The 10,534-nt window shown below is 48.6% G+C and overlaps 1 protein-coding gene across 1 annotated transcript; it reads left to right on the plus strand.

Annotated features, from left to right (window-relative positions):
* Positions 1–9,138: 9,138 nt before the first annotated feature.
* LOC309445710 (olfactory receptor 14J1-like) lies at positions 9,139–9,921 on the plus strand (the record flags this gene model as incomplete). The annotated part of the gene is made up of 1 exon (XM_082064713.1): positions 9,139–9,921. The coding sequence occupies one exon, from the start codon at positions 9,139–9,141 to the stop codon at positions 9,919–9,921; it is 783 nt and encodes a 260-aa protein (XP_081920839.1).
* Positions 9,922–10,534: the final 613 nt, after the last annotated feature.

The following is a 10,534-nucleotide window of genomic DNA, read 5'->3' on the forward strand; positions in this document are numbered from 1 at the left end:
AGCTCTCTAGGAGCCTGGCCTGGTTTTGTTAAAACCAAGACCAGTTTCTCTTTTAGTGAATTTTCCTTTCAGCTAAGTTCTTCTAAGTAACTGCATTTTTCTGAAGTTGGCTACATGTTTTTGTAAACAGACGTAGCAATGGAATACAAGGTCGCTGATAAGAATGCACATCCCGTAAGTGAGAGGGGTGTATTTGCAAGGAGGAGTGAACTGAACAGGTGACTAAAGTTGACCAACTAAGTATTCCATCCCATCCACGTCATATATCATATAACAGTGGGACATCACAAGGGTCTCGCTCCTCTTTGACTATGGCTGGCATCGGGAGAGGACCCCACCTGCTGTTCCTGCGATCTGAGGCCTAGTGACAGACCCTGCATCCCTGAATCCAGTTCTGATTTGCTGCAGAGTCTGACCCAGGACTTCCAGGTGACTGCCCTGCAGCTGCTGGAGCAGCGGATTGGTTTTGTATAATTTGTATTATTTTCTCTATTTTATTCGCAGCATTAGTAAAACATTTTCAACTTTTTTCAACTTGCCAGTCCTCTCTCTCTTTGCCTCTCTTTGCCTCTCTTTGCCTGTCTTTGCCCTCCTATTGCCTTTCCTTGGTGGAGAGGGATGGGGGGTTATGGAAGGGAGGGGGGTAACAAGGCATCTGCCATGGTTTATTGTCACCCTGCAATTAAACGGTGACAGGGTGTTGATTGACAGCCAGCTGAATGTGAGCCAGCATGTGCCCAGGTGGCCAAAAAGGCCAACAGCATCCTGGCTTGTATGAGCACCAGTGTAGCCATCAGGACCAGGGCAGTGACCGTCCCCCTGTACTGGGCACTGGGGAGTCCAAACCTTGAATCCTGGATTCAATTTTGGGCCCCTCACACCAAGAAAGCCCTTGAGGTGCTGGAGCAAGTTCAGAGAAGGGAACAGAGCTGGGAGAGGGACTAAAGCACAAGTGTGATGGGAGCAGCTGAGGGACCTGGAGGGTTCAGCCTGGAGAGGGGAGACCTTTCTGCTATCTATGACTATCTGAAAGTGAGGCGTGGAGATGACCTTACAACCCATGAGGTTATAAGGAAGGTATGTATTTATTTACGACACCAGACACACGGGGAATCATTTCACCTAACGTGTGTAAAATTACGGTAGCTGTGAGCTTGGTTAAATGCAGTAAAGTGTTACATATTCATGAAAGTTTTAGTAACACCTATACATATTCATAACCTGTCCCCAAGAAGGCGGTTCTCATTACAATGAGTTCTGGGAGACCATTTCCTTAGTCTCCACCTCCGGCTCCTCCTGGTTGCAGCTGCCAAGTGATCGTAAACCCGGGTCCTCTTTCTGTGTACACGGTCATTTTGGTCCAGTGTGACGAGTTGGTCAGGTCTCAGACTGCTGAGTTGTTTTGAACTGGCGTGTCTCCTGTCCTGTGCCCAAGTTTGTATTATCTAGTTCACCCAAGGATGCACCAAGGATGCACCCAAGGATTATTATCTTCGCAAGGCATCAGTGAAGTCCTGTTTCTCACACAATAAGTTACACAGAGTTAAGCAAGGCTAGGCAAAAGTGATGTGGGTTAAAGGGTCAGTTCTTTAAGTGTGAGTGTTAATTGTTAGTTCTTTAAGTGTTAATTAGTTAATTGTCAATTCCCTGTATCAAAAGGAGGTTGTAGTATAGAGGGTGATGGTCTCTTCTCCTAAGTAACAAGCAATAGGATAAGAGGAAATGGCCTCAAGTTTGCCAGGGGAGGTTTAGACTGGATATTAGGAAAAAAAATTTTCTGAAAAGGGTTGCCAGGCATTGGAACAGGCTCCTCAGGAAAGTGGTGGAGTCACCATCCCTGGAGAGGTTTTTAAAAGATATGGAGATGTGGACATGATTTAATGGTGGACTTGGCTGTGTTAGCTTAAAGGTTGGACTCTAGGATCTGTAAGGTCTTTTCAAATGTAAACAATTCTATGATGTGTGATTCCATAATTCCAGTTTGCTATGTAAAAGATTCCCAGATCTCTCATCTTGCCCACAGCGGCCATGCGCCCCATCTTTGCAGACGTCTTCTGGACACTCTCCTGTTCATCCTCAGTTGTCTAGAAGAAGAAGCCACAGAGAGGGACACACTAGTCCAGAGGCTGTAACACCAGTGCTCAGTTAGTGAGATGATAACTTGCCATGTCTGTCTGGCCATGTTCTTCCTCATGCAGCCCCGTATGCAGCTGGCCTTGTTCATGGTGCACATGCAGCACTGGCCATATGGCATCCCTCACAGTGCCCAGGCCCTTCTCCTCATCCTCACTGCTCAGCGAATCAGGGCCCAGCTGGCCCTGATGTAGAGGCTTATTCTTCACACCAGCAGGACCAGCCAATTCTCCCTGTAAACTTTAAAAGATTTCTGCTTCTCAGGGTCTCCTGGGACTGAAGATCCATTTAGTCAGCAGTTAATGCCTGTGTGCAGATGTCTTACCCTGATGGTGGTGTCTCTCACAAGACAACAGCAGGAGGAGTTGTGAGGCACTACAAATGCTGAAAGGTTGTTCTGCTTCAAAGGAATTTCCTTCCATCACAGGATTATTAATCATGCTGACTATCTCAGAAACAGCTGCAGAGCAAGTGAAGGCAGGGTCAGTGAGGAAAGAGCAAACAGAAGTGGACTGTTTGTATGGACTGGAACAAAAATCATCAAAGAGAATGTCAAGGTTTGATTGCAGGGAGACAATAAACCGTGGCAGATGGTTTAACCCCCTCGCTCCCACTAGCCCCCTTAGCCCCCCATCCCCACAAAGTACAGGTGATTGGAAGGCAAAGAAGGACAGAGAGAAGATTTGGAAAAAAATTAGTAATGTTTTACTAATGCTACCAATAAAATAGAGAAAATAATACAAAATATACAAAACCAATCTTGAAAATCCCAGCAAAGAACTGCTCTGGCAGCAGCAGGAGACACCTGGAAGTCCTGAGCTGGATCCTGCAACTGGATTCAGTTGATCACTAGGCATCAGTTTGCAGGGACAACTGGCAAGGTCCTTCCCAGATGCCGGCCAGAGTCTAAGAGGGCCAGGACCCTCGGGATTCCCACTTTTATATGATGTATCACGTGAATGGGATGGAATACTTAGTTGGCCAGTTTTAGTCACCTGTTCAGTTCGCTCCTCCTTGCCCCTCTCGCAGGATGTGCATCCTTATCAGCGTGATTCTGTGACCTTGCACTCCATTGCTATGTCTACTAAAACATGTGTCTAGCTTTCAGAAAAGTGCAGTTAGTAAGAAGACTTCAGCTGAAAGGAAAATTCACTAAAAGAGAAACTTGTTTTTAACAAAACCAGGACAGCGAAGAACTTGGATGGATGAAAAGAGAGGAAAAGAAAATGGAACTTAAGCAACAGGGGTGATCGAGGCTGTTTGCCAGTACCTACCAAGCAGCTCTTCATTGGAGCAGCAGTGGCTGTTGTGGGACAGGAAAGAAACAGATGAGCCAAGGTAACTTAAATCTGACCTACTTTCACACGTGTGGAAAAGCTGAGTTTTTTACCTACTGTGGGGAAGGGATGACCTGTGATGGAAGGAAATGTGCATTCACTCATGCTGGGTGGGACCTCAGGAGGTCTCTAGGCCAACCTCCTACCCACAGCATCTATCTATCACATCACATCACATCACATCAATCACATCACATCAATCACATCAGTCATCACATCACATCACTCAAACTTGCTCAGGAATTTATTCATTCTGGGTTTGAAAACTTCCAAACGTTGACATTGCAGAAACTTTCTGGCCTACCTGCTCCAAGGTTCGACTGCCTTCATGAGTAAACAGTTTTTCCTCACTTATTTCAGCTTTTGTCCATTGGACGTCATTCTCCCATGTGACACGACAGGGAAGAGTTTGGCTTCATCTTCTTTAAGTGTTGTCAGAGGAGACCTCCTGAGAGAGGAACCTCTATCATGTTCAAAGGAGCTCTGTTAGCTGTCCCTGAACAGAGGGTGCATTGCTGAGAGGCTGCTGAAGATTTTACAGTCCTTTGATTATTCCCCCCTGCTGCTCATTCACATGAGCACCACTGACACTGCCTCAGGAGACCTGGAAATTATCAAGCATGACTACATGATTCTAGACAGAATGTTCAAAGCCTTGGTGACACAGGTGGTTGTCTCAGTCCTGTTGGTTAGGGGAAAAGTTCTGAGCAGCAGACAGATCCTGCACATAGGTAATTGGTTGTGTGACCTGTGTCAGCAACAGGGTTTCTATGAGCATGAGACCCTCTCTGAGGATCAACAACTGCTTGGAAGAGATGGGATTCACTTGAAAAATGAAGCTGAAGTGTCTTTGTCAACAGGCTGTCATTAAACAGGGAATGACTGAGGGAAGGACACAATGACCAATAATTGTGTGATAATGTGAAGGATGCTGTTGACAAGGAAAGGGTTTTGCATGATGAAAACAGAAGGGACATAGCAATCAACAGAACAGAGCTGAGGAGGAATCACATCAAACGTATGAACATAAATAAGGAGGTGCCTATAGGACAGAAGGATAGAAATGCTCTCCTGCCCTTTCTGAGAAATCAACATGACTGGTCACGTCTCTTGAGTGCTTGCACAGTAATGCGTGCAGTGTGGAGAATGAACAAGAGGCATTAGAAGTCTGCGTGTAATTACAGTGACACAATTCATCTGGGTAACAGAGCTGTGGTACACTGCTCACATAGCTGGAGTGCTGTGATGGATAGATAGAGGCTCTTCAGAAGGACAAGTGGTGAAGATGAGAAGGAGTTGCTCTTCATGAGAGACAGCCACAAAAATGCATGGTTCTCTGCCTGGGAAGGGGTGAGAACAAATGAGTTAGTGGACAGAGCAACAGGGGTGACATCGTGAAACACAGCCGGGCACAAGCTATCTAGAAGACTTCTGGATGGTAGCAATGGCAACTTCCCAAGCATTGAGATATAAAGCGAGGAAAGCCAGAACCCACTGAAGCCATAACCTGGGAAGGGATGTGAACAGCAACAAAAGAGGATTCTAGAAGAACATCAACAGCAAGAGTAAGACAAGGGAAAACATGAGGCCAGTGACAAATAGGCCTGGAGTCCTGGTTACGTAGGACATGGAAAAGGCTGAGGGAGGTATGAGACCATAGTCAGTGGTGCCCAGTGACAGGACAAGAAGCAAGGGCACAATCTAAAACAGAGGAAATTGTACCTAAACTGCAGAAAGCACTTAATTAAGGTGTGGATGTTGATCACTGGACAAGCTGCCCAGAGAAGTTGTGGAGTTCCCATATTCAAGGCCCAGTGTGGCTCTGGACAGCCTGCTGTAGCTGACCCCACTTGACCAGAGGAGGTGAACTAGATCATCTCCAGAGGTGCCTTCCAACTTCAACCATGCTGTGATTCTGCAATACCTAGCAGTGTTTCTGACAACTTCTCTGTGTTACAGAATCATTGAATCATAGAATTGTTTCAGATGGAAGAGACACTTCAGATCATCAAGTCCAACCATTAACCCAAAACTGGCACTAAACCATGTCCCTAAGAACCTCATCTCCATGTCTGTTAAACGCCTTCAGGGGTGGTGACTCCAGCACTGCCCTGGGTAGCCTGTTCCAATGCCTGACAATCCTTTCATGAAGAAATGTTTCCTAATATCCAATCTGGACCGTGCCTGGCTCAATTTGCAGCCATTTCCTCTTGTCCTATCAGTTGCTACTTGGGAGAAGAGACCAACACCCTCCATGCTACAACCTCTTTTCAGGCAGTTGCAGAGAGCAATAGGGTCTCCCCTCAGCCTCTTTTTCTGCAGGCTAAACAGCCCCAGCTCCCTCAGCTGCTCCTCATAAGACTTGTGCTCCAGGTGCCTCACCAGCTTCATCACTGTCCTGCTGTGTTCTCCATCCAACAAATGCCAGGGTTATTGAAGTCCCCAGCAAGGCCCAGGCTTCTACATTCAGAGATTCCCCAGATGACTTAGAGAGGTCCATGGCTGTTTTCCCACGCTGATGCGGTTTCCTTGTCTCCTACCACACTTTCACATTTGCTGGACTCTCCTCTGATACTCACCTACAAGGGCTCACTGAGCTTGTCTGTGCCCTGGGCTGAGGGAATTGGTGCACACTTTGGCTGTAGCACATCAGGTGTGCCTCCAGGCAAAGCTCGCACTTATAAAGAAAACTTGTACCAAGTGTCTAAGACCCCGTTTGTTCAAAGGCTTTGCTTCTGACCCGAGACGTGATGGAGTGGTCGGCAGATGGAAATCTAAAGCTGAAAGTGGATGCCAAGAGAGTGAGCAACCCCTGCTGTACCCATGGCCACAGACAAACAGGGCTGGCAAGTGCAACCCTGGAAAGAAGCTGGTTTACTTCAGTGGTGGGTCTGCTGCCTCTGAGGTACTTTGGCAGAGGTGTCACTGATCTGCAGGAATGATGAGATGCTGCTGAATGGCCCACTGTGAAAATGGTTTATCTGTTGCTTGACTGTGTTTGCAAGGGGGTGAGTATGAGGTGGTGGAGAGAAAAAACAGCATTTTGAGAATTTAGGTAAACAAGTGGAGACCCCAGTGTGATGGCCCTTGTGTTCCTGGACTACCCTACATCTACTGCCTAGAGAAGGGACAGACATGCCACACTGCAGTGGTGGCAATCAGTGGCTTGCACACAGGCAACGAATCTCTGTGCAACGCTGTCCGGGTGTCTGTCACACACTCGCTCTGAGTGGGAGTGGCTTTACTGTGCTGTACCTGCCAGCTCCATGTAGATACGTGTGAGAGCCTTGGCGTCTCACCTAGCACTACAGGCCTCTAGTTGGGCATTAAATAGCGTAACTGCCTGGAATTTGATTAGGCGATGTGTAGATGAAAACCATCATTATATCAATGGCGATCTAGTCAACACAGCTGATGGAAAAGATGGAGAGAAACTTGGCTGTCCTTATGATACAGGACACCTTTTGTTCAGATGGCAGCACTGGCTGACAAACAAATCATAAATAAGGACAGTGCCAGTGGGATGAACAAGCTTGGACAACCTCTGGAACCTCCAAAGTCACCAGGTATTTCATCGGAACAGCTTACTCCTGACCTACATCTTCATTAATTACCATGGAAGCTGAGACAAGGAGCTCACATACAGGTGCCTATTTAATGCACACCTGAACAGCAGCAAGAGGAATCCCAGCTCTCAGGGCTTTGTGGCAGCTGTGGCAGAGAGCTGAGTCCACTTCCAGCACTAACAGTAGAAACACAGGATGAGATACTGTAACTGACAGAGCTGACTCCTCTCAGAAGTGGTAAAGCAGATCCCTGCCTGTCATTGTCTGGGTGTCCGGTGTGATAATAACACACAAAAAGGAATTTTTAGAAGTAACTCTATCTCTGAGAGAAGAACTGACACTGCTGGGAATAAGAGTTTCTCCCCAGCTGAGGGAGGGAGCATCAGTGGTGACTTCAGCCTGTTTCACAGCAGGTTCTCCTGAAGCCCCAGGGACACCTGGAGGGAGCCCAGAGGGCCAAGAGAAAGTGCCCCCTTGGGCTGCTCCTCTGCTGCTGAGCTGGGCTGGGCTCTGGGATGTAGGAAGCTCATGGCAACCAGGTAGCACTGTAAAGAGACAGCTCTGCCCAGGAGCAGCTCCTCTGCAAAGCGCAGCAGGGCTGAGGGCACTGCCTGCAGCACCAAGGGGAGAGGAGTGAGAAAGCAAGAGCTTAAAGGTGATCTCCTGTTCATGGAGAAACCTTCACAACTTTTGACACAGTAAGTCTGTGGGAGTGGGGACATTCAGATGAGCATCCTGGAGGGATCTTCTAGAGCTGGTACATCCCATGGCTGATAGGACCCATCGAGATGACTGGTCTGGTGTGGAGAAGGAGGACACGCTCTGGAGCAGGGCTTCCCTGGTGCACCATCAGGGGAGAAAGGCATAACAACTGCCTTCTCTGAGAGATGGCTGCAGCAGTGTGAAGCTGGGTGTGCAGGATGGGTGCCCAGGGCTGTCCTGCAGAGCAGGGTCCCTGCAACCCAGGACTGTGTGCCAGGCACGGACTCTGCCGCCTGCCAGGGTCAGCACTCAGCCTGCCTGGGAGACCCCAGCGGTGCTGTGGGGAGAAGCTGTGGGTGGAAGAGGCAACCACTGGCAGAGCAGGCAGGGTCCTGCTGTTGGGAGGGTGCTGCATGGCACAGCACTGCTGACAGCTCCAAATCACCCCCAGGGTATTTCCAGGGGAACTTTTCACAAAGAAGGTTAAAATTGAGATTATCTAAAAGAGAAGGTGTTTGTGCTTTGAATTTTCTGCTCTTGGTTGGCTCAGAGTGCAGTGGGAGTTGAGGAGAAGGCACTCAGACCCCAGTTCTCCTTAGGATATCCTGAGTTCTTCCTGAATCGCTGCCCATAAAGTGATGCTTCTGGGCAGGGCCCCACTGCCAGGGGGGTCTGCAGGGCAGAGCTGAGCAGCCAGTAAGTGAGATGGGGATTATGAGCACAAGCAGGGATGAAACATGGGGAGAGAGAAGCAGATCCTGGCAGGGACAGCTCCAGACAGCAGAGACATGAGTAGGGACGGAGAAGGAGCTTCTGACAGAAATGCTGTTGGAGGATGAAATTCAGGTACGTCCGTGACATCTCCCACAGTGCAGACACTTTCCTGGAGGAGTTCCCAGGTCTCATCTGCCCCCAGGGTCATGGGGTTTCAGGCTGAGCCCTCTTTGAAGCGTGACCCCAAAGAGGAGAATTGCCTGAGTACCTGTCTGTCTATCCCTGTCATTCCTGCCTTGACAGGGGCATTGGGATACGTGTGTGTTCACAGCAGAGCTCCCTGCTCCCAGAGACACAGTCAGTCAGCACAGAGCAGAGCTCATAAAAGGGACATGAAAGGGCCAAGGCAGTGCAGAGGATTTCCGTGAGAAATTGAATAGATTTTCCTCAAAGAACTCTGCCCTAACTGCTCACTGCCTTTTCCTACTTGGACAGGTCGTCATGACCAGCGGCAGAAGATGTCCAACAGCAGCTCCATCACCCTGTTCCTCCTCATGCAGTTTGGAGATACACAGGAGCTGCAGCTCTTGCACTTCTGGCTCTTCCTGGGCATCTACCTGGCTGCCCTTCTGGGCAACGGCCTCATCACCACCACCATAGCCTGGGACCAGCACCTCCACACCCCCATGTACTTCTTACTCCTCAACCTCTCCCTCCTCGACCTGGGCTGTATCTCCACCACTCTCCCCAAATCCATGGCCAGCTCCCTCTGGAACACCAGGGCCATTTCCTACATAGGATGTGCTGCACAGCTCTTTCTGTTTGTGTTTTTCATTTCAGCAGAGTACTTTCTTCTCACAGTCATGGCCTATGACCGCTATGCTGCCATCTGCAAACCCCTGCACTACGGGACCCTCTTGGGCAGCAGAGCTTGTGTCCACATGGCAGCAGCTGCCTGGGGCAGTGGGTTCCTCAATTCTCTGCTACACACAGCCAGTACATTTTCACTGCCACTCTGCAAGGGCAATGTCCTGGACCAGTTCTTCTGTGAACTTGCCCAGATCCTCAAGCTCTCCTGCCCAGAAACCTACCTCAGGGAATTTAGACTTCTCGTATTTAGTACTTTAGTCTTTTTGGGGTGTTTTGTGTTCATTGTGGTGTCCTATGTGCAGATCTTCAGGGCCGTGCTGAGGATCCCCTCTGAGCAGGGACGGCACAAAGCCTTTTCCACCTGCCTCCCTCACCTGGCCGTGGTCTCCCTGTTTGTCAGCACTGTCATATTTTCCCACCTGAAGCCCCCGTCCATCTCCTCCCCATCCCTGGATCTGGTGGTGTCTGTTCTGTACTCAGTGGTGCCTCCAGCAGTGAACCCCCTCATCTACAGCATGAGGAACAAGGAGCTCCAGGATGCAGTGTGGAGACTGGTGACTGCCAGAAGCTACAAAGTGTCCGTGTTCTTCAACATATGACACATAACATAACTCATCTCACTGTCTTCATGTCACTAAACCTGTCAGAGTTCAGGGAGCATCTGGAGGATGCTCTTAGTCATATGGTTTAGATCATCTTGCAAGGAGCAGGGAGTTGGACTTAATGATCCATATGGATCTCTTCCAGCTGGTGATGTTGTATGACTCTGTGACCTGCAAAGTTGCTGAGGGTGTACTGTGTATATAATTTATTAAGATATTAAACAGCATTCATCCAAGAATGGACAATTGACGGAAACTGTTCATTCCTGGTTTTCACTTGGACACGAGTTATTGACTGCTACTCTTTTGACACAGCCATCCAGTCAATTCCTAATCCATCTATCCATCACACCAAAATCTCAGAAATTTTTTGGTGGGGGCTGCATGGAAAGTCTTATAGAAGCCCAGATAGATGACATTCATAGCTCTTCCCTTGTCTGCTGATGCAGTCACTCCAGAGGAGTCCACTACCTTAGTCAGGCATGATTTACCCTTGGTTCAGCCTTGTGAACTGTCTCTAATCACCTCTGTGTGTTCCATACATTTCAACAGAGCTTCCAGGAGGATCTGCTCCTTGACCTTTCCCGGCACAGAAGAGAGGCTGAGTGGG

Source organism: Streptopelia decaocto (genome assembly GCF_964273445.1).
Source record: "Streptopelia decaocto genome assembly, chromosome: 13".
NCBI classification, from domain to species: domain Eukaryota; kingdom Metazoa; phylum Chordata; class Aves; order Columbiformes; family Columbidae; genus Streptopelia; species Streptopelia decaocto.